This window comes from Neofelis nebulosa, chromosome 16 (genome assembly GCF_028018385.1).
Source record: "Neofelis nebulosa isolate mNeoNeb1 chromosome 16, mNeoNeb1.pri, whole genome shotgun sequence".
In the NCBI taxonomy this organism is placed as follows: domain Eukaryota; kingdom Metazoa; phylum Chordata; class Mammalia; order Carnivora; family Felidae; genus Neofelis; species Neofelis nebulosa.
The window spans coordinates 38,958,433-38,984,403 of NC_080797.1; the positions used below are offsets into that span (position 1 = coordinate 38,958,433).

General features: G+C 52.0%; 2 protein-coding genes and 1 long non-coding RNA gene across 3 annotated transcripts; 1 reads left to right on the forward strand and 2 right to left on the reverse strand.

Moving 5' to 3' along the window:
- Window positions 1-8,402: 8,402 nt before the first annotated feature.
- HOXB1 (homeobox B1) lies at window positions 8,403-10,923 on the reverse strand. Its single transcript, XM_058703340.1, has 2 exons — window positions 10,233-10,923; window positions 8,403-9,740 (listed from the first exon to the last, which is right to left on the reverse strand). The coding sequence occupies exons 1-2, from the start codon at window positions 10,816-10,818 to the stop codon at window positions 9,412-9,414; spliced, it is 915 nt and encodes a 304-aa protein (XP_058559323.1). The 5' UTR covers window positions 10,819-10,923; the 3' UTR covers window positions 8,403-9,411.
- Window positions 10,924-19,931: 9,008 nt separating this feature from the next.
- On the reverse strand, window positions 19,932-22,305 carry HOXB2 (homeobox B2). The gene is made up of 2 exons (XM_058705216.1): window positions 21,798-22,305; window positions 19,932-21,020 (listed from the first exon to the last, which is right to left on the reverse strand). Exons 1-2 carry the CDS (start codon window positions 22,177-22,179, stop codon window positions 20,362-20,364), a joined length of 1,041 nt encoding a protein of 346 aa, XP_058561199.1. The 5' UTR covers window positions 22,180-22,305; the 3' UTR covers window positions 19,932-20,361.
- A 1,289-nt stretch (window positions 22,306-23,594) lies between these two features.
- LOC131498205 (uncharacterized) lies at window positions 23,595-25,813 on the forward strand. Its single transcript, XR_009255341.1, has 2 exons — window positions 23,595-24,020; window positions 25,713-25,813. It is a non-coding gene; the product is annotated as an uncharacterized LOC131498205 (long non-coding RNA).
- The last annotated feature ends 158 nt before the right edge of the window (window positions 25,814-25,971 follow it).

A 25,971-nucleotide genomic window follows, 5' to 3' on the forward strand; every position in this document is an offset into this window, starting at 1 on the left:
GGTGAGCTGATTAATTTCCCACCGATTTCCTTTTCATTTCCATTCTGGGAGTTCTGTAGAGATAAATTCCACGGAGGGATTTTTCAGCAAAAGACCCTCTTCCTTCTCACCTGTATGCCTAGAACGCTTCTGTTTTCCACTCACACTTCTCAGAAGTTTTGCTTTGCACCACTTACAAAGTAGAAACTCAAAGAGTGAGAGAGAAAGAGGACATTTTCATGCAGGCAAAATTGGCTGTCTCCCCGGGAGCCCGCTTTCTCCAGCTTTTGCAGCCATGTCTGCAAAGCTGTGTACTCGATTTTTGGTCGAGAACACAAGTAACAATGCTTGTTTAAGCGTGAGGGAGGCCGGCGTATCTGTGGGAATGTGTCAAGGTGTGGATTTCAATAGGTTTTGAAATGTTCGCACTGTAGGTGGGGGAGCCTGCGAGCATGCAGGCACTTTCAAAGGCATCTTCGCAATTCTCCGTTTCCAACACACCTAAATTGCTGGATTTGAATTGCTGAATAGAGACCCCATGCCGGATTCAGCACCCCACCCCCACCCGTCCTCTGGCAAAGCGGCAAAGCCGTTGCCTTCCTGCCCACCTCTGGCTCTTGGTAGCTTCAGCCCCCTGGGTCAGATCTCTCCTGCCAAACCCCAAAGGTGGGGATTGAACACTGAGTTCTGGAAAATGACTGAGTGTAAATGGGAGACACCGTGGAATGACTGGAGGTGGTGGAAGGGGCGCGGGGGGGGAAGAAGTTTGGAACCAAAGAACAATGTGGGATAGCTCGTCCACCATCTACCGGCCTGTGTTTGCTTACATATACTCTGAAGACTTCTCTCCTGACCAGCATGTTGTCCAGATTTTGCTTCTTCAGACTCCCCGTCCTAAAAAACAACAGCAGCTGGCAGAGGCTGTGGCCTGTTTGAAGTGGGGAATCCGAGAACCCTGGCCAAAGGCATTAAAACCATGCCCAGGACCCGTGGCCCTTGACGAATCTGCAGGTTGCTGCTGAGGCATTCTTTCCCCCAACTTTGTTCCTCCTAAGGGACCCCTGATCTAGAAATCTAGCCCCAGGGTGGAACAGAGGGTGCAGGGGACCGTTCCTTTTCCTAGACGGTTTTCCCTTCCCTTTTCCTGACCTGGCAGGTGCCTGTTTCTGTGATCAGGATCCATGTGTGTATCTCGGTGGTAGGAATGAGCAAAAGGATGTCATCAATAGCCATCAATTTCCAATGATAGCAACTGACCAGGCTAGGCTGGGTGATCTTCCCGAGAGCGGGGAACTTCCAACAGGCGGCCATCTTTGCCCGAGTTCCATTAAGCATTGAAAGTAATGCTTTCCCTTGTTGTTCCCTTTCAGACCCAACAAGCCCATCATCCCCTGCTCTGTGCCTATTGGCCCCAGAAAGGGAGGATATCCCAAGTATTTTTAGAAAAGATAAAAGGAAACCTTAGTCTATCCATGTCTGAATGACCCTAAACTCTGTGGGGTTGAGTTGGGAGATGGAGAGGGAAAAGAAAGGCTTATTTGTGCCAGGAGTGACTCACTGGGATCTCCTTACCTGGATCTTTCTGCAGAAGGACAACCATTCCATCCCTTTTCTACCAACGTTTCTACAAATCTAAACACCCAGGGGCTCCTGGCCGGCTCAGTCCCTAAAGCATACTCTTGACCTCAGGGTTGTGAGTTCGAGCCCCATGTTGGGGGTAGAGCTTACTTAAAAAAAAAATCCAGCTGGGCCTCAAATCCCTTACATTTCCAAAGTTGAGTCTTTTCTTGAGTTTGCTAAACTAAAGGAAGCCCAAATAAAACCTCTGCGGGTGAACCCTGGGAACAGACTAACCCTGAAGCTACAGAAATCAACTCTCTCTGTCATTTGCCAGAGATAGACACCTTTAATGTACAAAGGTAGGAGAAGAAGAAAATGCCTCCCGGGTCCCCTCCCATCCGCAACCTTACTTTAATTACCTTCATGGTAACACGTCGATTATGTTAACAAGCTTGCACTAATCAAACACCTGAAACTGACATCCTTTGAGAGCACCATTTTGGGGGGTACCTGCCTTCTAGACAGGAACATTTTGCTTCAATAGTCCCTTTATCAACAAATACAGCATCTACTCTGTGCCAGGCACTAGAAACGGAGGCAGGAACAAAACAGACAAAAATCTCAGCCTTCGTGGACCGTAAAATTGAGAATGTTAGGAGATAAGAGACTGTTCTCATATGTGGCTGCTGGAAACGGTGTGTCGCCTCATTATGTACAAGCGCTTTTAGTGTCTTTGGAAAACGAGCCCAGACTGTTACAAGTTTACCAAGTGTCTCTACGATTAAACATAGCCCATGATACTAATCACGTGCAGAGACATGACCCTTTGTAGCCCTGGACCGGCTCCCCAACCCAACGGGTCCATTTTAGTCCAAAAAGACCATCGTTTGCTGAGTCGTCTCTCCTCTGGGAGGCCCCAGTTGCTTGCCGGTCCAGCAAAAGTGGAGAGACCAGGGCATGACCCCACGACCGGGGCCCTTCCCCTCCCCTCTTCTGGCCTCAGCAATCCCCTGGACAGGCAGCTCCGCCAGGGCTGGGGGTGGGGGGCTGCTAGCCATTTTAGGGCTGAACTCTCCATGAACCGGGAAAGGAAGGGGGGGGGGCAGCAAAGCAGAGCCAGCAGGAGCAGGCTAGGGAGGCCAGGCTTCTGGGCAAACCTCTCTGGCTGGGTAAATATTGAGCTGCCTCATCTCCAAGGTGGGGGTTGAAATGGAGCTGTCAGACCAGAGTAAACTGAAGGGAGCTTCGGGCCCCAAAGGAGCAGAGAGCACATGCTTTGTGGGGCTCCTTCCCTCCTAGGTTCTCTTGCAGGCAGAAAGGGCTGCAGGACTGAGAATTGTCTGGACTCAGGCCAGTGATCTTGAGAGCCTGGAGGAAATGGACTGGGTGTAGGAAGAGAAAGAGTGATTTTAATTAGCTCTAACTAGGCCAGTAGACTATATCCAACAGGATGATTCCTCCACCCACCCTCCCACCCTCCGATCCCCCCACTAAGCTTAACATTCTTTCTTACTTATGTCTTCTTCTGTCCTCAGATGAAAGGATGAGTCAAGCTGCAGTGGGATAATCCAATTTACATCAAAGACTGGGAAAGCAGGCCCAGAGAGACTGGGTGACTTCCCTGAGGACGCACAGGAGTCTCTCGATAAACTTGCGTCTCCCGACTTCTTACAAAATTCTTTCTTTCTCTGAAGTATCTGACCCGTTCATTTCCTAATGAAGAGAACAACCGTGGACAAGGGCCAGGAGGCCTTTGAGCTAAAGTCTACAGCTGCTCGAGCCTCTCTATTCTCCCAAGAAGGGATATTAAATAGCTTGCATCTCCAACTCCTGTCCCACCCAGGACTCACTCCGATTATTGAAAGCATTGAGAAAGCCAGGGAAACAACAAAGCTGAAGCCTCTGGAATATTGCGATCGAGTCATGCAAAGGAGGTCATTCAAGGAAGTCCCGAGACTCCGGACTGAGTCATCAGACCAAAAAAAAAAAACAAAAACAAAAACAAAAAATCTAGTTCAACTGCAAGGGGTGCCAATGTCGCGGAGTATAGTGAAAATGTGCTCCCAGAGTTCTGCAAGAAGGCTGTCCTGCCAAGAGCATGGCTCATCGTGACACTGGACCAGTATGCTGTGGGGCTACCCTGAATCCTTTTGTTCGTAATCATTTTATTCCCTCACAGCAAGTCCCATGGTCATGGTACCAGGTGGGTCTGTGGGTGCAATGCAGGAGGACCATGGCTGGAGGACGTCTGCTTCCGTCATGCCAAGACCAAGAACAACTCAGCGCAAGAAAGTAAGAGAAAGGTCTTATGCGAATATAAACATAACGCAGAAAATCTCTACTGAATCCAGAGAGCTGGGAGAGGGAGAGAGAGAGAGAATCTTTTTTTTTATTTTAAAATTTTTTTTTTAACGTTTATTTATTTTTTTTTTTTTAATTTTTTTTTTTCAACGTTTTTTTTTTTTTTTTTAATTTATTTTTTTGGGACAGAGAGAGACAGAGCATGAACGGGGGAGGGGCAGAGAGAGAGGGAGACACAGAACCGGAAACAGGCTCCAGGCTCCGAGCCATCAGCCCAGAGCCTGACGCGGGGCTCGAACTCACGGACCGCGAGATCGTGACCTGGCTGAAGTCGGACGCTTAACCGACTGCGCCACCCAGGCGCCCCTATTTATTTTTGAGACAGAGAGAGACACAGCATGAACGGGGGAGGGGCAGAGAGAGAGGGAGACACAGAATCGGAAGCAAGCTCCAGGCTCTGAGCCATCAGCCCAGAGCCCGACGCGGGGCTCAAACTCGCGGACCGCAAGATCATGACCTGAGCCAAAGTCGGACGCTTAACCGACTGAGCCACCCAGGCGCCTGAGAGAGAGAGAGAATCTTAAGCTGGCTCCATGCTCAGCGGGGAACCCAACGTGGGGCTCAGTCCCAGGACTGTGAGACCCCAACCTGAGCTGAAATCAAGACTCGAGACGTTTAATGGACTGAACCACCCAGGCGCCCCTACCAGGCAGTGTTCTAAGTAGGTCTCATATACCTCCTTTATTCCTCAACAGCCTCCATTTTATATCTGAAGAAATGGAAGCACAGGGAAATTGAGTGACCAGCAATAGCTCACCCAGCTAATAAGGGGGGGGGAGGGGGGGACCGCATTGAAAATGAAGTGACACTTTAGAACCCTTGCCCTCCACCAGTGTAAGTCGGGAACTCAAAATGTCTGCCTTCTTCTTGCCCAGCCTCCCATAATGGGAGGGAGAAAGGTGCGGAGGCCCTGAGAACTGTCCCCCTCCATGGGGGAGTGCCCTGAGACCTGAAGGAAATGAGGGGGTCTTAGTCAGACCTGCTTGAGCTGTTCTCAGCTGCTAAGGAGGGAATCCCTTCTATGGACCCATAACTTGCCCTTAGACCCCTAGACGTATCAGGGATCCAACAAGATCCGAGTGTGACAAGTAAGCGTATGTGTGTGCAGTCCTGAAGGTCCAGATGTGCCCTGGAATAGATTAAGGACCATAGAAGTGGGCGAGGACATGTCCCTTATCATGATGACAATTACTATTAGAGCTCACGTTTATTTATTAGGGACTATTCCAAGTATTTTTCACATATGAACTAATTTAATCCTAACATCAACCCTATGCGATAGGTACAATTACAATCCCCATTTTGTAGGCAGGGAAACTGGTCGCAGGGAATTAGACAACTGGCCCAAGGCCACCAGGCTATGACAGGCGAGGTTTGAAGGAGTTGAACCCAGGTATCCCAGACACTTCCCCAAATCCTCAGCCTTCCTTCCAGACTCATCTGGATCCCCACCCACCCCCATCTGAATCATCCCGAGATGCCCCCAGCCTCCCCATCCCAACTGCCCTCCAGCAGCCCAGCGGCTTGGGTGCAAAGGAATGTTCGTAACAAAGAAACTAACTTAAAAGTAAGAAGAACTTCAGGGTTTTTTAAATCTCTTCTTCTTGTCTCTCTTGTCCAGGAGATCAAAGGGCCTCACGTTGGGAGAACAAACGCTGAAGAAGAAGGCAAATGAAAGAAGAAAAGTTCACACTTCGGGCTGAGAAACAGATGGTGTGGAGGGAGGCTTGGGTGGAGTGGGAAGGCTCCACTGCCCCCCGCCCCCGACAGTGGGGGAGGGGTGCGGAGATGCTCCTCCGAAGCCTTAACAGACTTGCAACCAGCCCTGAGAAGAATTCTGTCTCCGGTGAGGAATCAAGGGGAAAAAATTCTCTTAACATTTTAATTTTCGGGGCGCCTGGGTGGCTCAGTAAGTTAAGTTAAGCATCTGACTTCGGCTCAGGTCATGATCTCGCAGTCTGTGAGTTCAAGCCCCGCGTCAGGCTCTGCGCTGACAGCTCAGAGCCTGGAGCCTGCTTTGGATTCTGTGTCTCCCTCTCTCTCTCTGCCCCTCCCCTGCTTGCGCTCCGCGTCTCTCTCTCTCTCTCTCTCTCTCTCTCCCCCTCTCAAAAATAAAGGAACATTAAAAAAATTTTTTTTAAGATTTATATTTTCAAAACAGGAGATTTTTCTCGAGATGGTCGTGGTAAATGGAGGCGTGGGGGTGGAGGGCTTTCCAGTTCTGCAGAAAATGCACTTTCAGATCTCCTGGTGAATATAATTCTCCTTGCCCCCTCGAGGGCTGTGAAAAACCCACCTTTCTGAAAGCCACAGAGGAATCCATGAGTAAAGCAGTTTGGCATCTATTCTGGAAAGTTTAACAGTGAAAGCCATCAACATACTTCAATAGCGGGAAAATGTGTTTCTGTTTGTGTTGCCGTCCTCCTCCTCTGTCAGTTTTGATAGGAAAATGCACAGCGACCTTTTCTTTACCCAACTAACTGCCTTCTGTGTAGACCGGTCTGGAGTCCGAGTGGGATTTAGGGGAGCGCAAAGTGGGAACGATGTTTGCATCTAAGGAGATAGGAGACTCAGGCTCATTGTGGATTATTTTGAGGTGCCCCGCTGTTAACAGAGAATCAATTTGCCCCTCACCCTTCCCCGGGGGGAATCTGAGGGCTCCTTCTGCTATGACCAAAATCAAATGGGCCGGCCTTCCCCTTCCCTCCTGTCTCCTCCATCACGCTTCCCTCAGGACCTGTCAGCCCCAGTCTGAGGTCCAGCTCCACCACCCCTGTGCTCCTGCTCTAACCACTGCTCCTTCTCCTTCCCTGCATCCTTGCCCATTTGCTGGCCCCAAGGTTGGAGGGTCCGCAAATCCCTCCACCAGAAGGCTCTACCGGCTTACAGTAAATGGCTCCAAGCAAGGGGAGTTTTGTTTCCACAGACACTTGCTCTCTCCCCTCAGTCAAGGTGACCCCCTTTGGGGAAGCCAACCTTGGTGGCAATTTCAATTCAATGCAGAAAAGCAGTTAATAGATTTTTTTAAGGACAGAGGGCAAGACAGCAGCCTCTGGGAAAGCTAAGCACACACTTCCCATCCCCTCCGGCTGGGCTGTGCAACTCTCGATAACGTTGCCGCGACTATAATGGCATCGTTTTCATTAGGAAGCAAACGCTCAGCGTTTCTTACGGACGCTCTTAGTCCTTTTCGCAGCCTCTCTTCCTTTGAGGTCAGAATTTAGTAGATGGGGTGGATAAGGCAACCCCTTGGTCCCGCGCCCCCACCCCCATGCCCAGCTGTCCGGGCTCCGGGGCCTTTGGACTCCCCGGGTCACCGGAATCAATAAACCGGGCCGGAGCCCGCAGGCCGATGTCAGCTCGACGGCACTGCGGGGCGAGTGAGCGATGGCGGTTTGGTGGCCGTCGCGGAGCTTCCTGAGCCCCGGCCCCCCGCCTCCGCCGACCAAAGGTTTGTCAGTGGGACCGGCCAGGAGACAATAGCTGCCCCCGCGGGCTGGCTGTTGGCTTGTTTGGAAAAGCCCAGAGGCGCTTCGAGGTAAAAAGGTCAGCGCGCGGGATTGGGATTTACCTCGGGGGGGGGGGGGGGGGGGGGAGGGGAGGGCCTCTGCTCCCCGCCCCCAGCCCCTCCCACGTCCTCCAACAGGCCCGCTGGGCGCTGGGCGGGCTACCTGCCCTTCTCCTGAGCCCCACCCCTCCCGCCCCTGTCGTGGCCGCCTCCCCTCTGCCGTCCAGCGGCCCGGAGACCCAGGACGTTCACCTTGAGCCAGGGAAGGGCCCTTCGGAGGCGGGCCGGCTAGGGCCAGAGTCTCCCAGCTACCCTGGTTTCCTTTGTCCCGATGTCCCCATCCCCGTTGGTTGGGGGCTTACGGGTGGGAACTGCGGGAGTTAGGGGGTAACCCGTGTGCCCCTCTGGAGTTTGTCAGCGACCCATCCTCTTTCTCTGAGCAAGAATTGATTGGGAGGGGGCACCTTACACAGCCTCCCCACCCCCACCTCACTCCTTCAGCAAACTTTCAGTGTGAAGGCCCACTCCATGCCAGGCCTCCCTCTGGGCCTGGGGGAGAGAGCAGGGGGAGGGGGTAGAGGGCCTTTGCTTTCCCCCACACTGACTGCCTCCTCTTTTTTTTTTTTTTTAAGCACCTTTTCTGTTCTCTCCAAATAATGTTTCTCCCTTTTCCTGCCTCCCTCCCTCTCAGGACCCTCTCCGGGCGATTTCCTTCCCATTCTCTTTTTCCCACCTCCTTCCTGGCTGCTCCAATGACCCAAGGACTGACCACAGTCAGATCTGGAGGCTGGGGCCCAGTTCTGCTTTGGTCCCACCCAGTAAGTCCTCTTTATCCAGCTGAGGTCTTCCAGCTCAAATCTTTACAGCCCAACCAGCATTCACCAAATCTTCCCCCATGTCTCCTCAGGGCTCTTGGAGTATGGCGCCTCTTCCACCCTGGGGGGGGGGGGGGGGGAGCGGGGAGGGGGTGTGGAGGAGCAGACTGAGTCGGGAAGAGGGAAAAACACAGACTTTATTGAAATGAGGTAGCTGGAGGTACAGAGAGAACCCGGCTCACTTGGGGCTCAGGTTTCCAGAAACTCCCGTGGCACCTCCACTGTTTCTAAGGTTCAGAGAAATGCTTGCTGCTTTTGGGAGCTCTCACTGCACCTGGGCCTCCCTAGGCTGCCCCAGGGGTAGAGGTGAATGGGGAGGAGGGTCCTGGGTTTTCCAGGAGGCAATAAATAGGGGAGGAACTAGTGGGGGCGTGCCTGCGCCTTCCTGGTAGAGGCTTCCTGGGGGCAGGCCTCGAACAACGTTCCAGAAGTCTCCGGAGTACCAAATTCCAAAACACTTTGGTGGCTTAGAGATGAGGTCGCCGGTGGAAAGAGGCAGGTCTCAGAAAACAACTTCTGGAGGCTGAGTTAGTGCAATACAAATGTGCCAGGAGGGGGCTAATAAGGTGGGGGGGGGCAGTTTTTTGGTCTGTCACAAGGCAGCTGGTGCTGTTGTAAGGTCTGTGGTGACTGGAGAGATTAAGCATCGGTAACAGGCCTGCACCCAAAAACCTCCCTCAGGAGAAACTTCAAGGCCTTCCCTCTGTCCCGGCCTAGAAGGGAGAGTTAGGAACCGAGGGCTCCGGAAGAGTCCTTGAGACTCAAAGGCACTAACTGAACACACGGAAGTTGGAAAGAAGGGAGAATTCAGGAGGGTGTGGCTGGCTCCTACCCCACCCACGTGCTGGTCCCCAGATGAAAGGCGGAAGGAAGCCCTTCCCTCCACAGTTGACACGTTCCGTGTCTCCCATGCCTCTGGTCCTGTAGGGTTCCCAGCCATCAACACCCCGCCCGGACCAGAGAAAAGTGTTTCCCCAGTCTCCCCAAAAGCAGCTGTAAATGAGCGCCCGGCCTTGGTGACGGGTGGCTGGAACGATGAAGTCGAGGCCTGGCTTAGGGAGAGCGGAGGAGAGGGGCTGGGCTGAGGCGCTCCAGAGCGGAGGAGCCCCGAGGGTCGGAAGGTTTCATTCAGGAGGTGATAGAGCTGGGCGAGGCCTCCGGGGAGGTGCACGTCGACTGGTCGGAGGCGTCTCCAGCCGCCTCCTTGGGACAACCCGGAGGGGCTGGGGGCACCCGGCCTCCCTCCCGCTCGCGCTTCTTCTGCTTCATGCGCCGGTTCTGGAACCAAATCTTGACCTGCGTCTCGTTGAGCTCTAGGGTGGCGGCGATCTCCACCCTCCGGGCCCGGCTCAGGTACTTGTTGAAATGGAACTCCTTCTCCAGCTCGGTCAGCTGCCGCGTGGTGAAGTTGGTGCGGAGGCCGCCGGGCGCGCCAAGGCCCAGCTCAGACACCTTCGCTAGGGGGGGCGGGGCGGGAGAGAGAGGGGGCCACGTCAGTTCTCTCACCTCTTTCTCCTTCCCCTCTCCTCCTCCTGGGTCAGTTCTAGCTAACCCCCCCCCCCCGCTTCCTTCCAACTTCAGCTCTCAATGTGCCCTTTGATCACCAGACACCCCCAAATTCAGACCAACCCCCCTTCTACCTCCCCATCTCCCCCCACACACACACATAAGCAGGTCCTGGGTCTGTGCTGGGCACACAGATCGGGAAGCAGGAGAGTGCGGGGGGGAGGGGGGCGGTGTGGAGACTTACTCCTAAACGTAGTGGGCACTCGCTGGGCACTCGCTGGGCAGGGAAACCCCAAGTGACCTGAAACTGGGCGGAGCGCTCTTACCTGCCTCTACTGGACTGCTCCACCTGTCCTGCCGTCCCAGGCCTAGGACACCCTCAGTGCAGGAGAAGCAGAGCTGTTTGGGGCCCCGGAGAAGGGGTGGCCACGCCTGTCTCATACCTGTCTTGGGTGGGTTCCTCTTAACCTTCATCCAGTCGAAGGTCCGGGCTGTGGGGGTGCTGGGTTCTGACGGGCAGGGCGATTCCTTATCCTCGGAGAGGAGATCAGCATAGGCCGATGCAAAGCTCGCCGTCTGCTCGCTCCCAAAAGGGGGCTGCGGGGGAGGGTACGGCCCCGGGCCCGCTCCACCGGTTCCGTAGCCGTCCGACAAGCCCCCTAGCTGGGCCCCGTAACTCGAAGGATGGTAATAGCCTCCGTCTCCTTCGGGTTGGCCCAGAGGGTAGTACTGAGAGGGCCCGTAGCTGGGGCTGCAGGCGGCCGGGGCGTACCCCGAGGTCGCCGAGCTGGGGAAGGGCACCCCGAGCGCAGAAGGCGGCTGCTGGGGGGGATAGCCTGAGTTCTGCTGGAGCGCGGGGCTGGGCAGTCCCCCGCCATAGCGGGTCTCCCCTGCGTAGCTGTCAACAGCCGGAGCCGAGCTGGGGGGGAAGGAGGTAGGGGCGCTGTGGGCGCTGTGGGCGCTGTAGGCGCTGGGTCCCCGGTTACAGAGTGGGTACTCTAAGAAGGAGTTCATCCTATTATAGTCCATGCGTGGAGGCCGCAGGAGGGTCGGCCCGTCTGGGGGAGACACCCTCTTGCCCTACAACCTTTCGGCAGTATGTCACAACGCTGAAGCTTGCATCCATGGCCTGGCCCAGCTCGCCTGGGCCAGGGCTCCCCCAGGAAGGAGGTAGGGAGTGGGGGTGGAGGGGCGCATGTGATCTCTCCCAGGCCAATGGGCGCAGCGGGCCAGAGTTTGGCAGCCCCAGCGCCCATCCATCACCCCCCAAACATTAGCATGACAAAGACACTTCAATCACCCGCAGCCCATCCATCTGAGAGCGACGTGGAAGCGTCAAAAACATCTTTCTTCAAAGACTTTTGGAAAGAAGGGACCAGAGGGAGAGGGGGTAAAAGTTAGAGGAATATTCAAGACTTTCCTCCCCTCCCAACCCCCAAGGCCTTCAATAGGCTCCTGGGTTATTAGATTTGGACAAATTCAACCCAGCTGCCCCTCACTCTTTCCACCCCCCCAAAGGAGCCTTCCCCCCCCCCCAAGGCTGTAGACTGGGAGGTGGGGTATCTAGCCTCCTTACTTTGCCCAGAACTCCCACTCCTGGTCTCTGTCTCCCAATTTATCTTGGGGTGATGAGCTAGGACAGCGGGGGGGGGGGGGGGAGGTATGTTATCTTGGGCCAAATGGATACCTGTGAAGGAAGGGGGTGCAAAACACCCAAGGGCGAGGCAGGGCCTAGAGTCTAGAGGGAGAATTCATTAACCGAGAGGTGGGAAACGCATTTCAGGGAGCAAGACAGGACGACAGAAATGTGCAGAGGGGGGCGAGAAACGCCCCATTTCTCCCTCCACGTCTCCGCATAAACGCTCTCTCCTCATTCACACATCCATTCCTCTCCCTCAGCCTCACTTTATATTCTCTCTGTCTCAATCCATCTCTCCATTCGTCCGTCTCTCTCCATATTTATATTCGTTCCCTACCTATCCATCACCTCATCTCTCCAGATGTATTTATCCTCTCTCTAGCCATCCATAGCTGTGGTTGGCTCACTCACTCAGACTCAAATAACTCCTTGTATCTCTCCAGAGAGCCACAATGGGCACAGAGCTAGGTGATGTTTACAGGGGGAAGAGGAGGGAATTTTTATTCTCTCTCTCAAGTGTTCGAAACTAGCGTAGCTCCTGTGTTCCCCCTGGTTGCCTCCTACCTCTCTCTCCCTCACCACCTTCCATCCCCTGTCCCGGCCCCCCCACCCCGCCCCCACTCCCCCACCCCACCCCCCCACCTCCCGCCACCGCCTATCCCAAACCTCAAATTCCCAAATTCAATACCAATTGCAGCTTAAAGATTAGTCCAGTTTTCAGTGAACTTTCTAGAATAGGGCGAGGGAATTTGTTTGGAGAATGGGAGAATCAGTGTGGAGGTCCTGAGGTTCAGGAGTGGAGTCTCACCCCTCGCTGCTCTGTGTCTGTCGGGTTAGGGTTGGGGGAGGGGAGGAGAACAGGAAGTGCCTCCTTCTCTCTCTTCAAACCCAGATGGGACTGGAAGCGAAGCTCTTAGGTAGACCCCATTGATTCTCCTCCTCCAGACTCGGAGGACAAGAGCTTGGCGCAATCCAACACCCACGCTCATTTGTAACCTGTCAGGGTGTCTGCCTGACCCGAGGCCTGGGGCCGGGGCTAGGGCAAGTCCAGGAGGGCAAGAGTTCAGGGAAGGGATCTCTGTAAACAACTGAATTCAGGAGAGGAAAGGAAGCAAGCAGGTGAGACAGGTCCAGAGAGGACCCTCAAAACTTCTCAGGTTTCCCCACGCCTTAAAGGGCAGGGTGAGTACTCATCCTTTGCAAAGAACCCCAAAGCTGGCTCTCTCTCCCAGTCTCTGTGTCCATATTTCTGTTTCCCATTTCCCCTCACTTTGCCTGTGCCTTATGGTCCCTTCTCCCGCTTTCTATCTTTATCACCAGAATCACACTACCTTTCTCTTCTCTTGATAACCTTTCATCACTGCATCGCTTAGCCCCCAACTATGAAAGAGCTCACAGGCCCCTTGTCCCTTTCCTTCCTTACATGTACTCTGCTTGGGACCCTGCTTCAGACCAGAACAAGTTGGGGGGAGGGGGACCAGCTGGTAACTTCTTTAAGGGAGATACAATGGGGGAGGGGGAGAGAATGTTCACTGCCAAAGGGGTGAGGGCAGACAAAGGAAAGGAGAATCGAGATGGGGGCAGGGGTGGCCTGCAGGGGGGTTGAAAAGAAAAGGAGTGTGGAGGTGAGAACAAGCCTATTTTTTTCTGTTTTCTCTTCTTGGGTTTACAGATGTCCCTAATGGTTCCCTCTCACTTTAAGATATTCTCCACCGAGACCTTTGCAGAAGAAGGGTAGATAGAGGGTTAGGATTTCTCTTCTAACCCCAAATCTGATTGAGGCCTTTGTCTGACCTGGCTGCCCAGCCTCTGAGAGTTGTCACTTCACTCTCTACCTTTCTCCCTCAACCCAGAGAGAACCCGCTCATCTCGTCCCTTGCTTTTCCAATTAAGGGAACAATTTGAAGTCTAGGGGAAGCAGTGAATTCCAAACCAGTTTAATAAAACAACAGAAATCTGTCTGGGAGTTGGGGAAACGCAGCCTCCCTGTAACAGCCCAAGTGACCAATAGTCTATCACTAATGACAAGATGAAAAGGGTTGGGGAAAAAGTGTCTCAAGTGAAACCATCGATTGCAGAGATGGTTTTGGCCTTAGCTCTCCAAATTCAGTATAATCTCTAATTCGTCCCTGAGTCTTGCTCCCTTCCCTTGTGTAGCAGAGAGATTAAAACTTCCTCAAATTCCTGCTGGCTCTCCCAGCCCCAGCAGAAATGACTGGGGGGAGAAAAGTAACTTGGCTCCCTATGTGTTCCCAAGTCCCTTCCTCCTCAAAAGAAACCGCACCAGACTCTGGCCTGAGGAGAAGGTCTGTGAAGCCTGAATTCTTTGCTAAATTCACAGCTGATTATAAAACAAAACAAAACAAAACAAACAAACAGAAATAATCCATAGCTGGAAAAAAACCTATGGGTGTAGGATTTTCTGATTGACCAAACTCAACTCACCAGAGAAGTTCTGGGTAGACCCAACACGAAAGTGAAATAAAGCAGATTGATTTCCTCTTTTATATACTGTGTGTCTAAACAGTGGAGCAAAGGGAACATAGGCATGTTTAGAGCTGAAATTATCTTTGAGAGGTGCCCCTCCTTATCACACCCAGGATGCAGGCAGGGGGGCCATTCTAATCAGAATGGGGGAATGTGTTAGAAGTTTACACCTGATTCTGGCCTGTGTGTGTGTGTGTGTGTGTGTAGGAAGCTGCCTTTGCTGGGGGTTAGCAGGAGCTATCTGCACAGTTTTTTCATAAGGTCCCCAAGTGTCTCTCTGCCTGCTCTCCCCAGCCCAGTTCTTGAAGGCCAAGACCAAGATCAAAGGTTGGAACTTAAGAATTAAAAGGGTTGTCATTTTTTTTTCCTCTATAAGAGATGGCCGTTTGAAGAGAGGTTGGAGACTGAATTCACTGCTGTTTCTTTTAATACAAGCTGATTAAATTGTCACAAATCTGGTTGACAATCATAGACTGTGGGCAGTACATATCATAAGGGGAAGACTACTAGTTCGGGGGCTGGAATACTTGGGTTCAAGTCCTTGCTTGGCCATTTCTTAGCATTATGACTCCGGACAGATTTCTTGGTCTCTCTGAGTCTCATCCTCAGAGAAGAAGAATGGGTTTAATTCTACTGACTTCACTGCATCCTTAGTGGGATTAAAGCAAACAAGAAAGTATAAACAATAGAGAACTTTATAAATGTTGATATTAACATTACATTCACATTCTAAAATACTATGAGACAGTTTTCTGCTTTTTACTATAACTGGCATATTAAAATCTGGACAGATGTGATAGGAAAATAGCATGTGTGCTATATTCTCATGTAACGGATCACCATATATTATACATATGTATTTTATCATATGCAAATTTCATCAAGAATTGAGAAGTTTGGCTCTGTTTAGGCACAGGATTCTCTTTTAAACTGCAGAGTTCTTTGGAAACTAAAGCCTAATATTATATAATCGACAAAGAACCCAAAGGATTAAAATTGTAGCAGGAAGGTGATGTTCGATCTTAGCAAGAATTTCCTGATCTTCCAAATATTTGGAAAAAGTTTTCTAAGGAGGATGTTATCTCTCCTTCCTTGAGGAATGTAGCTTAGAAACTGCCTTTCTGAGTGGAGTAGGGGTTGAAACTAACTTCCGTATTCTAGATAGATTTCATCCGGAATGAAAGGTAAATCAGAGAGTTGGAATCTTCCTAAAAGGAAAGATTAGAGTGACACGAAGAATTGAAATAATTTTCTCCTTAATTGGGTTTCTCCAAGTGCATTAGTTGTGGCCAAAATACCCACTTTGGAAACTTTATAGAACAGTGACCAAGATGAATTTGTACCTGGATGACTGTCCAGACTGTGATTTTTCTGTAGTGTTTGGGAATTAGAGAAGGTTTGAGGAGGGCTTTTTTACTTTTGACTCTGTTCTCAGGAGGAAGTGGTTTTTTAGATGTCCTTCAGGCACTAAATATCTGCTTCCCAGCTGAGTGTGAAGAGGGGGGTGGGGGTGGGGACAGGAAAGCAGAACTAAGCCTGAGAGGTCAAGGGAGGATTTGGGCCACACCAACCACAGGAGGTGGAGGGGATCCCATGGGGGCTAGAGGCTACTTTCTGCAAACTGAGGACATGTATTTGACTAGAAAAAATACATCTTCAGGAAGATGTACAGCACAGCCACGGAATGCTTGTCAGAAACTTAGGGGAAAGGTGGGCAGGTGAATTCAGCAGGGCTATTTAAGGAGACCCAGAACTTGTACCTGTGCTCTGATGCCCCAGCACTGAGACAAAACCTGTCTAAAAGGGACTTTTAAGATCTAGTACACCATGTCAAAGAAAAAGTGTGGTGGTTCTTTTTGTATAAAATGTCCTACTGTTTTTGAAACAAGAGGAAACATAACCAAATGTTGGGGAAGGTGACAAGGGACGAAAGTCAGAGGAAATCTTGGTTAGGACATTTTGGAATACCCATATTTATTGAAAACTTGACACATAACACTATACCCAATTCATGCTTGCTGAAAAGGTTTCTTTCTCTACTAGTTTAAGTAATGACTGGCAGGGGGGTGCCTGGGTGGCTCAGTGGGTGACTGGGTGGGGGACTCTTGATATCGGCTCGGTCGTGATCTCACAGGGCTAGGATGAAGCCCCACGTTGGGCTCAGTGCTGAGCGCAGATCTTGCTTGGGATTCTCTCTTTCCCTCTGTACCCCTCCCCTCCTTGTGCGGAGGCACGCGCGCGCGCGCACACACACACACACACACACACACACACATTCTCTCTCTCTCTCTCTCTCAAAATAAATAAACATTTAAATAATAATAATAATGATTGGGGCATGATGGTTGGTATTAAGTCACAAATTTAAAATTTGTTAAAAGGGTCCTACCAGATACTTGGGAGGCGGGTTATTGTCAAACATCAAGTCACCACCTCCATTTGAAAGCACGTGACACCAGCCATCATAAGTACTTAATACGTTGTTCACAAAGACTAACAAGTATTACTTTGGTCGGATATTGATGCAGAGGATATTAGAACGCATTTAGCTCTTCCACTTATTTGACAGATGGAGAAACTGAGGTCTGGAAAGTGGAAGGGACTTGGCCAGTCATAAGTTAAAATTTTTTGTTAATGACTCAGGGTTATCATGATTGCAAATAATTCCTCAGTCTAATGGTCGTTTGCTTTCACCATAATATTGAGTCATTTGTCTTAAGAAATGACTCACCAAGGGCAGGGCAGACTGATCCACAGTTTTGGGGACTGCACTGACTGAAACCTTCCCACTCCAACCACAGCCAATTTAGAACTAGTCTGTGCTCCAGACCACTCACAATGGTCCTGCCCCAAGAGGAGCCCTGCCCCAATCAGAATGGGATAAGTGAGTGTGGCCACCTGGTATTACCTTCTAGCTTACCATCACTGGTGGTGGGGCAGAAGCGGGGGGGGGGGGGGGGGGTCCGGGGAGAGGGTCTACTGCTTTATCTGGGAATCCTTACCCCTTCTCCTTCCTTCGCCAAAGCCAGCTGGGAAATCTCAGGCTAAATAGGATGGCCGCAGAGATGAAATAAGGAAAAGGAGCTGATCTGGGACACAAGGGTCCTGAGTACCAATCCTTTATGAATCCCAAATTGCCAGACATTCCTTTGATTTTGAAATTGGGTGGGGAGATTGAAAACAGGAGTCATTTCCTTCTGGAAATGCATTGTCTCTTTGTTCTGCTGGAGTGGCATCAGGGACGGTGAATTTTGTGAATATGGAAAAATAGAGACAGAAAGTGTCCCGGGCTGCCTGTGAAAAGAGTTCCAACTTCTCTCTAATAATCAACCAGGGGAAATGCCGGAAGTGCTCCTGATTCCCTGGATTCATTGCTTCCCGCTCTCAGGATACACAAAGTACTTAGATCTAAACAGGTAGATCCAGCCTTTGGCTGGACTCCCCTGGCCCTCCACTCACTTTGGCAGGGAGGAATTAGGACTGGTGCAGCCTCAGGAAGGAGCTGAGATTCCCTACCCTTTGGTCCACTGCTCTGAGTTGGGGGAGGACTGGGAGGGATCAGCTGGGTAGAGAGGATCAAAAATTCTGAAGCACAGGAGGAAGGCAGGAAGCAAGGTGGCACTATGATCTAATAGTGCTTCTCAAATTTTAATGTGCATGTAAATTACTTGGGGATCTGCTAAATTGAGACTTTGCTGCAGCAGACTTGAAGTGGAGCCTAAGATTCTGCATTTCTAAGTAGCTCACAGGTACTGCTGATGCGGTGGGTCCATGGGGGCAGCAAGGCTCTAAGAGAACGGAAGCCTCAGAGGCCCCAGAGTGTGACAGACCAAGCCATGATTCCAGGATGTGAATTCTCTCCAGCAGAGCAGATCCTGTATTTTTGGCATTGATGAAGGGTGCTCTCCTTTTGACCACCAAAGAAAGCTGGAAGGTGGGCAATTAGCAAGATCCTTTTGGTATTCTTGATCCTTGTAACAACCTGTTATAGCTGAAAGAGCATTTTTAATTAGACCAAATTATCTAGTTTGGCTGTCCATAGAAATCAAAGCCCCAGCTGAAATGTCTGTTTCGTTTTGTTGGTGTAGAGATGTCTATGTGCTGTGATTTTTAAGATGTTAAGCACTGCCCATGGGCATATTTTATGGAGAAATAAACACACAGCCCAATGAGATGTATAGTGTGGTTTTAATATATTGTATATTCACTTATTTATGGGGAAAATAAATACAAGAGCCAATAAGCTGTGTATTATTACTTTAATATATTGAATTTATTTCATACCTATATATTTTATGAGGGGAAAATAAACTAATAAGATACATGATATTATTATAATAACACATCTAATTGTTCTATATTAATTTATTTATGAAAGAAATAAGTGCAACTTAACATGACATAAGATTATTTAATGCAGGAGATGAATTCTATATTAAGACAGTTTAAGGGATTAAATTCCAGCTGAATAAGATGTGTGCACTTCCCACACTGAGGGGCCAGTTAAAAAAATATGCGAGAGCCTGTCTAGTCCTATGTGTCACGACCTGTGTTGGCTCCTGGCTTTTCCTGACAGTTGTTGCCTCCCCGTGCCTGGTACTCCAAGTCCCCGTCCTGCTGGTCCAGGGGAAAGTCTGGGAGGCCCAGGAAATAAACTGCTTTTCGAGAATGGCAGCATCTGCTGGGGAGGTAGCCCTGCGGTGTCTGTTTCTGAGCCAGAGAAATATTAAGTAAACCTAAGAAGGATGGATGGCTTTCCAGGGCCCTTTAAATCTCCGCGTTCCCCGAACGAACCAGGAGGCAGATGGGGGAGATCGATCCTGGCTTCCCTGCTCGCCGGGTTTGCAAGCAGCCGGGCCGGGTGCGGTGGGGGATAGGAGACAGAGCTGAGATGGCAAATGAAGCTGTCGGTAAGACAGGTAGGCCTGCATCTGGAGGAAGCGGCGGCCGGGCTTTAGATCCCTGAGCCAAGGGTGCACAGTCAGACCCCGCGAGGCCGACCTGGGCCTGCAGACCCGCCGCTCGCCCCTGCGCGGCTCACCCCTGCACCGCCCACCCCGCGCGCACTCCACGTCCCCCGCGCGTCCTCTGCCTCCGCTGGCCTCTTTTTTTTTTTTTTTTTTTTTTAATAACACAAAACGAAAAGGAGGTTCCTGGCTCCCTTTCCTCAGGGGGGCTTGGAAGGTCCGGAAAGGAGAAGGCGGGCGCGGGGACAGAGCCCCGAAGCGGCTGTCATGGCGGCCACCGACTCTCCCCGCGCCCTCCCTGCAGCCCGGCCCCAGCGCCATTTTGAGCATCTTCACGGCTGTCCTGTCGCCCTCCAGCTCTCCTCGCTCCTCCTTCCCGCCCCCGGAGGCCTAGCGCCTGCAGAGGCGGCGCGGGCCTCCCCGGGCTGGCGGCCCCGCCGCTCCTCGGACGCCCTCCCGACCCCGAAGCCCTAGAGTGGCTGCGGGCACCGAGGAGCACTGGGGTCCGGGCCTCGCTCCATTTTTCCGCGAGCCTCCTTCCTGGCCCGCTTGGAAACCTGCTTCCCGAGAACACCCCCCAACCCCCACGCCACTCGGCCCACGACCCCCGGCCTCGCGTCCCCGGGCTTCTTGTGTTCCCGAAAAAGCCTTTCCACCCGGCTTGGGGGCACTGAAGCCAGAAGCTTGGGAAACCCTAGGAGCCCTCCGCTCCCGCTAAACCTCTGCGCCCCCTGCTACGACCCCCCCGGTCGCGTCCCCGAGGCCTCCTCTCCCTCCACCCGCCCACCTAGATCTCTAAGCAGAGCCCCGGGAACACCGACGCGGGACCCAAGGCCATCTGTTGGAGGGTGTGCAGGTGACAGAATTCCAGCAAGCTCCCGACTCCTCTCGAGCTGCGAGGTCGAGAAGCGGTGGCCAAGTAGGGTCGCTTTTGTACCACCCGGACTTAGCCGACGTGGGGTCGAGCAGCCTCGCGCGGGTCCCGAGGGAATGAGGGCAGGCCTAGGGAGGTGAGGGGCAAGGGGCTGGGGTTCCAACACAAACACTCGTTTTCGTATTATAAAGACATTTATTTAATCTATGAAAATAATGTACAATAAATACTTTCCCCTTTTCCTATTATTAAAGAATTTCAATAAATAATCTACGGGTCTAAAACTTAAAAAGAGAGAGAGGAAAACAAGATCCTCTAGTTCCTTTTTAAGAAAGCCCCCCCCCCAAGAGTTTAATTATTCCTGAGATTTCGTTGGAAGGAGTCTACCGAACGGAATTTGTCTGTGTGTTTTAAAAAGACGCCCGAGTGCCCAATATTTTAGAGAGGAACGAAAGGAAATGGATTAAACACGAATTCAGTAATACCTGAATTTTAGCAAAACACAGAAAGAAGTCTAAGCGACTTGGGGGAGGGGGGTCCTCGGGTTTTCCAGCAGACGGGACGAGGGGACGGGGGTCGAAGCGGCCGGGGGGGGAGGAAACAGGTTAGGGGAACTGCAGGTCGATGGCACAGAGGGTGCTGGTGAAGAAATCCAGCTCTTCCTCGGAAAAGGGAACCGGGCTGTCGAGCGAGCCCTGCAGGCTGGGGGACAGGCCTCCGGACAGCTGGAGACAGGAGTCGGCCGCGAAGAAGTCGAGATCGGGCAGGAAAGGCGAATCCTGCCGCTCGGGGAAGGCGTCTTCGGGCAACGGCTCGGGCTCCAGCCTGGCGGCAGCGCGCAAACTACCCCCCACGTGAGCGGTCAAAGGCTGGGGGCCCTGGGCGCCCGGGAGGGCCGGCGCGACCTCGGGCGGGTGACAGCAGGCTTCCCGCGCCGGCCGGGAGGCGGAGGGGCGGCCAGGGCTGGCCGCGGGCTCGTCGGCTGGCTCGCCGGCGTCCTCCAGGGCGCCTGGGCAGGCCGGCTCCCCGTCGGGCGGCTCGCGGTGCTGCGTCTGCCGCTTGTGCTTCATGCGCCGGTTCTGGAACCACACCTTGACTTGCCTCTCGGTGAGGTCCAGCAAGGCCGCGATCTCCACGCGGCGCGGCCGGCACAAGTACTTGTTAAAGTGGAATTCCTTCTCCAACTCCAGCAGTTGCGTGTTGGTGTAAGCAGTGCGCAGCCTGCGCGCCCCGCTGCCGGCGGCCTCCGGCAGTCCCGGACCATCTGCAGGGAAAGAGGGCTGGGTGTCAAAAGCGGGCGGTGTCCCCTGCTCAACCTCATTCAGCTTAGGTGAAGACCACCCCAGCCGCCAAAAACAGTATCAGCAGCACCCCCCCCCCCCTTCCCGCCTACCGAAGCGGCCCGCTCTCACGGCTTTTCCCGTCCCCCTCTCGCCCGCAGACCCTGCCGGGGTCAGGGCACAGCATTCAGAGAGCCGCCCACGGGCCACGCAGGGGGTAGGGAGCGGCTGCCTTTTGCCCCCAGAACCTCAGAGGCTCCATCCCGAATCATTGGCGTGGAGCCCTCAATTCGGCATTTTCGAGCTTAACCCAGAGAGAGGGGGGTTCAGTAAGAAAGATTATTCCTCACCTCCTGTCCGCCCTAGCTTTCAAATTCCCCTCTTTGAGAGCAGGGAGAAATGGGACTGAATCTTTTCCTGCGCCCAGGTTCAATCCCCAACACCACTTTGATTCCTCCGTACAGATAAAGGTGAAAAGCTAAATCAAATCCTTTTTCCAACAGAGAAAAGGCTCTTCCCCAACCAACCTCCAAAATCTGCTATAGTGTTAAAGAAAGAAAGAAAGAAAAAGAAAGAAAGAAAGAAAGAAAGAAAAAGAAAAAACCAGGCCTGAACCCCAGCGGTATATTTTTCTTGTTCATCCCTGGACTAGACGGGGCAAGGATCCCCAACAGGCTCGACACCATTTTTACCTCCCCCATTGCTCTTTCTCCCCCTCTCTTCTAGCTGCCCCTCACCCCACCCCTACCCCGCTAACCGACCTGCTGGCGATCCGACCTCGGAGGCCGAAACGGAGGAGGCGGCTGGAGGAGACAAGGCGGATTGGCTGGGTTTCTTGGCGGATTTCTTCTCTTTCATCCAGGGGAACTCGGGGACCAAGGGGGCGGCGGGGAGCGGCGGCGGCGGCGGCAGAGCGGGCCCATCTTCGCCTCGCTTTTGGCTCCTGGGTCTCTGAAGGGTGGAGGCGCCGGGCTGGAGGCTGGGGAAGGTTTGCTCGAAAGGAGGAGGAGGAGGAATTAATGTCGACTCCTTGATTGATGAAGTTTGAAATGTCTCCAAGACAGCGGGGAAGGAAGTCAGACACTCGGCGAGCGATGGCTGGCTGTTTATAAACCCAATCTCCCTCTCAAATTCAAAATTCATGGCTTTCAATGGTGGGGGAGGGGGCCTGCTGGGGGGGGCGTCAGGAGGGAGGATCGGAAGGGACCCCCCCTCCTGCCCCCCCCAGGTTTATGTGATGGAGCGATTTTGGGAGGGGGAGATTTCGCTCTTCTCTCTCTCTGTTTCTGTTTTTTTTTTATTTTTATTTTGGGCCTTTATAATTGTATATTGCTGATAAATACAAGCGTATGGGGACTCTCTCTATTAAACCCAGGACTCCGGCGAAATTGCAGGGAATTCATGGTCACGGGACTGGCCTTGGCCAATCGCTTGTCTGGGCCTGGTGGAAAACAGAGAGCATTATTTGCTTTAATTGATTCAAAAACTCTAGAGAACCACGACCTGGACACCGTGAGCCCCCAGTCCTACACTCCCTCTCCCCAGTGCTTCCCTTTCTCCAGAAAAGCTAGAGGAACCTTTCTCTCACCCCCTTCAGAAGATGGGAGGCTCCAAGAGGTGGAAAACAAGGGAATCTAAGGGAGAAGTCTTCCTCTCTCCCAAATATTTTTGATAGAATACATTAGTGCTTTCTTTATAATGCCAGCCATATGATCTTTCCCCATTCTCCTCCCATTAAAAAAAAAAAAAAGAAAGAAAGAAAGCTGAGTAAGGATCTCAAAGTGAAAGAAAAAGATAGTAGAAAGAGACTTCCACCCTTTGGGAAAGGTCAGTGTCAAGGTGCAATAAGGAAGAGGAGAGATTTACAATCATCAGCACCTCCATCCCCATCCCACCCCACCCCCAAAAGCAACAGATAAATCTTAGAAAATCGACAGACACTCCCAGGCTGACACAGAGGAGTGAGCTAGATGGTGAGGGGCTCTTTGGGGCCTCTGGCAGCCAAAGCTGTGTGGTCTCAGTTCCCTTCTCTGCCCAGTGTTTGCAGCACTTGTCCACCTGCCTTCCTCACCACCTGGAGCCATCTCACTCCTTTTCAGGACCCCACAACAACCAGGGTGTAAGGTGCCTATGCTCTCCCTCAAGCCACAAGCCTGTGTCTGTATCTATATCCAGGGACATGAACAAGAACCAAGATAGTAGGAGATTTAACTTAGAGCACTCTCAAACCTCAGGCCAATGTTTGGGGGGAGGAATCCCCGCCCAGGACAAAGAGAATCCCCCTTCCTATTTTTGCCAGTGTGCTAGTTTTAATCATCATCATCATCCCCGGCAAGAAAGAATTCTCTGAGCACGGAGAGGGTGGCAACAATGACTACTGAGATTATATTCCATTTAGGGGGCAGGGGAGGATTTTTTTTTTTTATTTTATTTTGAGGGGATCAAGACAGTCTGAACTTTAGAGAGTATTGTAATGTACTGGAGAGAGGGGACACAAGACTCGCCCCCCCACCCCCACCCCGGAGCAATTGGTGGGAAACTAGATCTCAAAGCAGAAAATGAAAAGTCGATCTGGGGGAAGATTTTTAAATAAGTGGGTCAGAGGGACCGAGAGGAGATGAGGCGATCAATCTTAGCCCCCTGACAGCTCCCTCCGATGGCATCAAAGAATTTGGCTCTTTGGGAAAGCCGAGGGAACAGCCGAAATTCCACATCCCTTTAAAAGGCCTGGGGGTGGGGGTGATGGCAAAAGAGAAAGGTGATTCTGGGAGAGCAGGGAAACAGATGGGCAATGGGGACAGAGGGAAGGACGCTGAGTTGGGTGGAAAGTTTGTGTGGAGAACTCCCACGGCTCTGGCCTCCCCTCCCCCTCCTCCTCTCGGCTGCCCAGCAAGGAGGAGAAGGCTGGTTAGCAGAGAAATGGCAACTCAGCCGGGAGCTGGAACTAGAAACTTTCTGTCAATGTAACAGCCGCGTGGGTGGCGGTGAGTATTCATCCGCGTGGGTGGCGGTGAGTATTTAAAAAGGCCGAGACGACCGAGAAGGCCAGAGGAGAGCCAGGAGAGAGAAAGGGGATTTGTAGGTGGGGGCTGCAGGGACGGGAGGTGGACCCGCTGCGGAGGGCTCAGAACAGAAGGAGCTGCTCTGAACTGGGCAAACTGGCCAGAGACCGTTGTGTCCAACTCCACTCCAAAGAAGGCACTTTTCGCCATTTGGTGGTGGTGGGGGGGGGGGTGCGGATGGGGCGGGGGAGGGGAGGTGGGCACAGAAGAATCCGAAGAGTAGTTGTCTGGAAGTTGTGCAGGGAGGCCTGAAAGAGGGTGCTCCCTCCATTCACCCCCTTGAGAAGCCCTGGAAGTTTTTCCGCAGCCTCTCCAGCTGGCTGCAGGGTAGAGCGCTTCTCTCCGCATCAACTCAGGCCGAGACTGTCCCTGCAGGAAATACGGCTCTCTTTAACCCTGCTGACAGATTTTATGGCCAGATTAGAGAACAGCAGAAAAGTTGGGTGTTAAAAGGGGCCAAGAGAGCCCTCCTTCCCAGAGACACTGCTTCCCCGCCTCCTGTTACGCTGTGAATCTTACAGCACAGATATTTTCCCCCACGACTTTGGCTGCTTAGCTAGAGCCTGGAAGCCCGCAGAAAGAAGGGCGGAGGACACCAAAGCCAAGTGGGCCCTTCTTTTTCGTTTGCAATTCCAGCTTCAGGCCAAAGCTCTGTTTTTCAAACTCAAGCTCAATTCCTTCTCTTGGCCTGCCTCTCTCGTGCTAGATAATCAATCCACTCCACCCCCAGAGCCAAACATGGCGCTCCATCTAGTTACATTATTCAGAAAATGTTATTCAGGGAAGAGGAAGAGAGAAAGACAGAAAGAAAGAAAAACCCTTGAGCGTTATTTGATCCCAATCAAACTTTGCACGCTCTTATGCCTTTAAATTATAGCCTGACCCGATGCTAAATTGCTTGCTGCTTGGATGAGCCGAGTCCAGTTAAAACCCTACTTGGTGGAGGGGGGGGGGGGTAGAATTCAGGTTGCTTTTTTATTGTTATTTATTGTTGCATAAAGACTGTAATTACTAACCTTGGACTGCCAGGATGCAACATAAAAATGAAAATCAGCCCTCGCTTTAAGGCTGAGGGCCTGGAACGAGTCTCACTGACACTGCCCCCCCCCCCACTCCACTACCACCAAATATATGCTCCTAATTAAGCAATGCGGGCGCATCGCTTACAATTAGAATTATGCATCTCTTCAGCAAGCAGCCATCGCTTCTCTTTCAACGAATTAGCTCCATATTTCAGCCGCCCTGTCTCTTCGCTCTTATCGGCTCCAGCGACGCGGCGGTGACATTTCATCTTTGACAGACCCTCTCTATCCTCGCTCCGATATGATAAAACTTTTATGGAACCACGACTAAGAAATGAAGTTTTCCCAAGGATCGTGGAAACGGAGCTGCACATTTGCCTGGGGACCATTTTATTTACGCTTGGATCCCACCGCCTCGCCCTCCCTCCTCCCTCTCCCCTTTCCTTGGCAGGGAAAATCTAAAGCGCCTCCTCTCCCTCCGCCCCGAGTTTTATTTAGTGATTTAATTTCACTTTAGTTTTAAGGTTTGACCTGAGAAGTCTAGGCCTCAGATTTTTTTTTTTTTAATCATTTTCCTTTGTTTTCATTTTAGACCCAATGGTGGTTGGGCTTCGGGTCACGTGACGACTTCTTTGTAGCTCCGGAAGAGAACTGTGAAGTTTAGGTTCCTTGGAAGAAGCGGTAAACGGCCAGATGTTGTTGTTGTTGTTGTTGTTGTTGTTGTTGAAGGTGTGGCCGGGAAGTTGTGGCCAAAGGCACGAGAGGACAAAAGGTCAATGAGAAAAACTGAGAGGCCAAGATAGGGTCTTCGACGTCCTTCTTTCCTTGGGGGAAGTTTGGCAGTCAGCAGC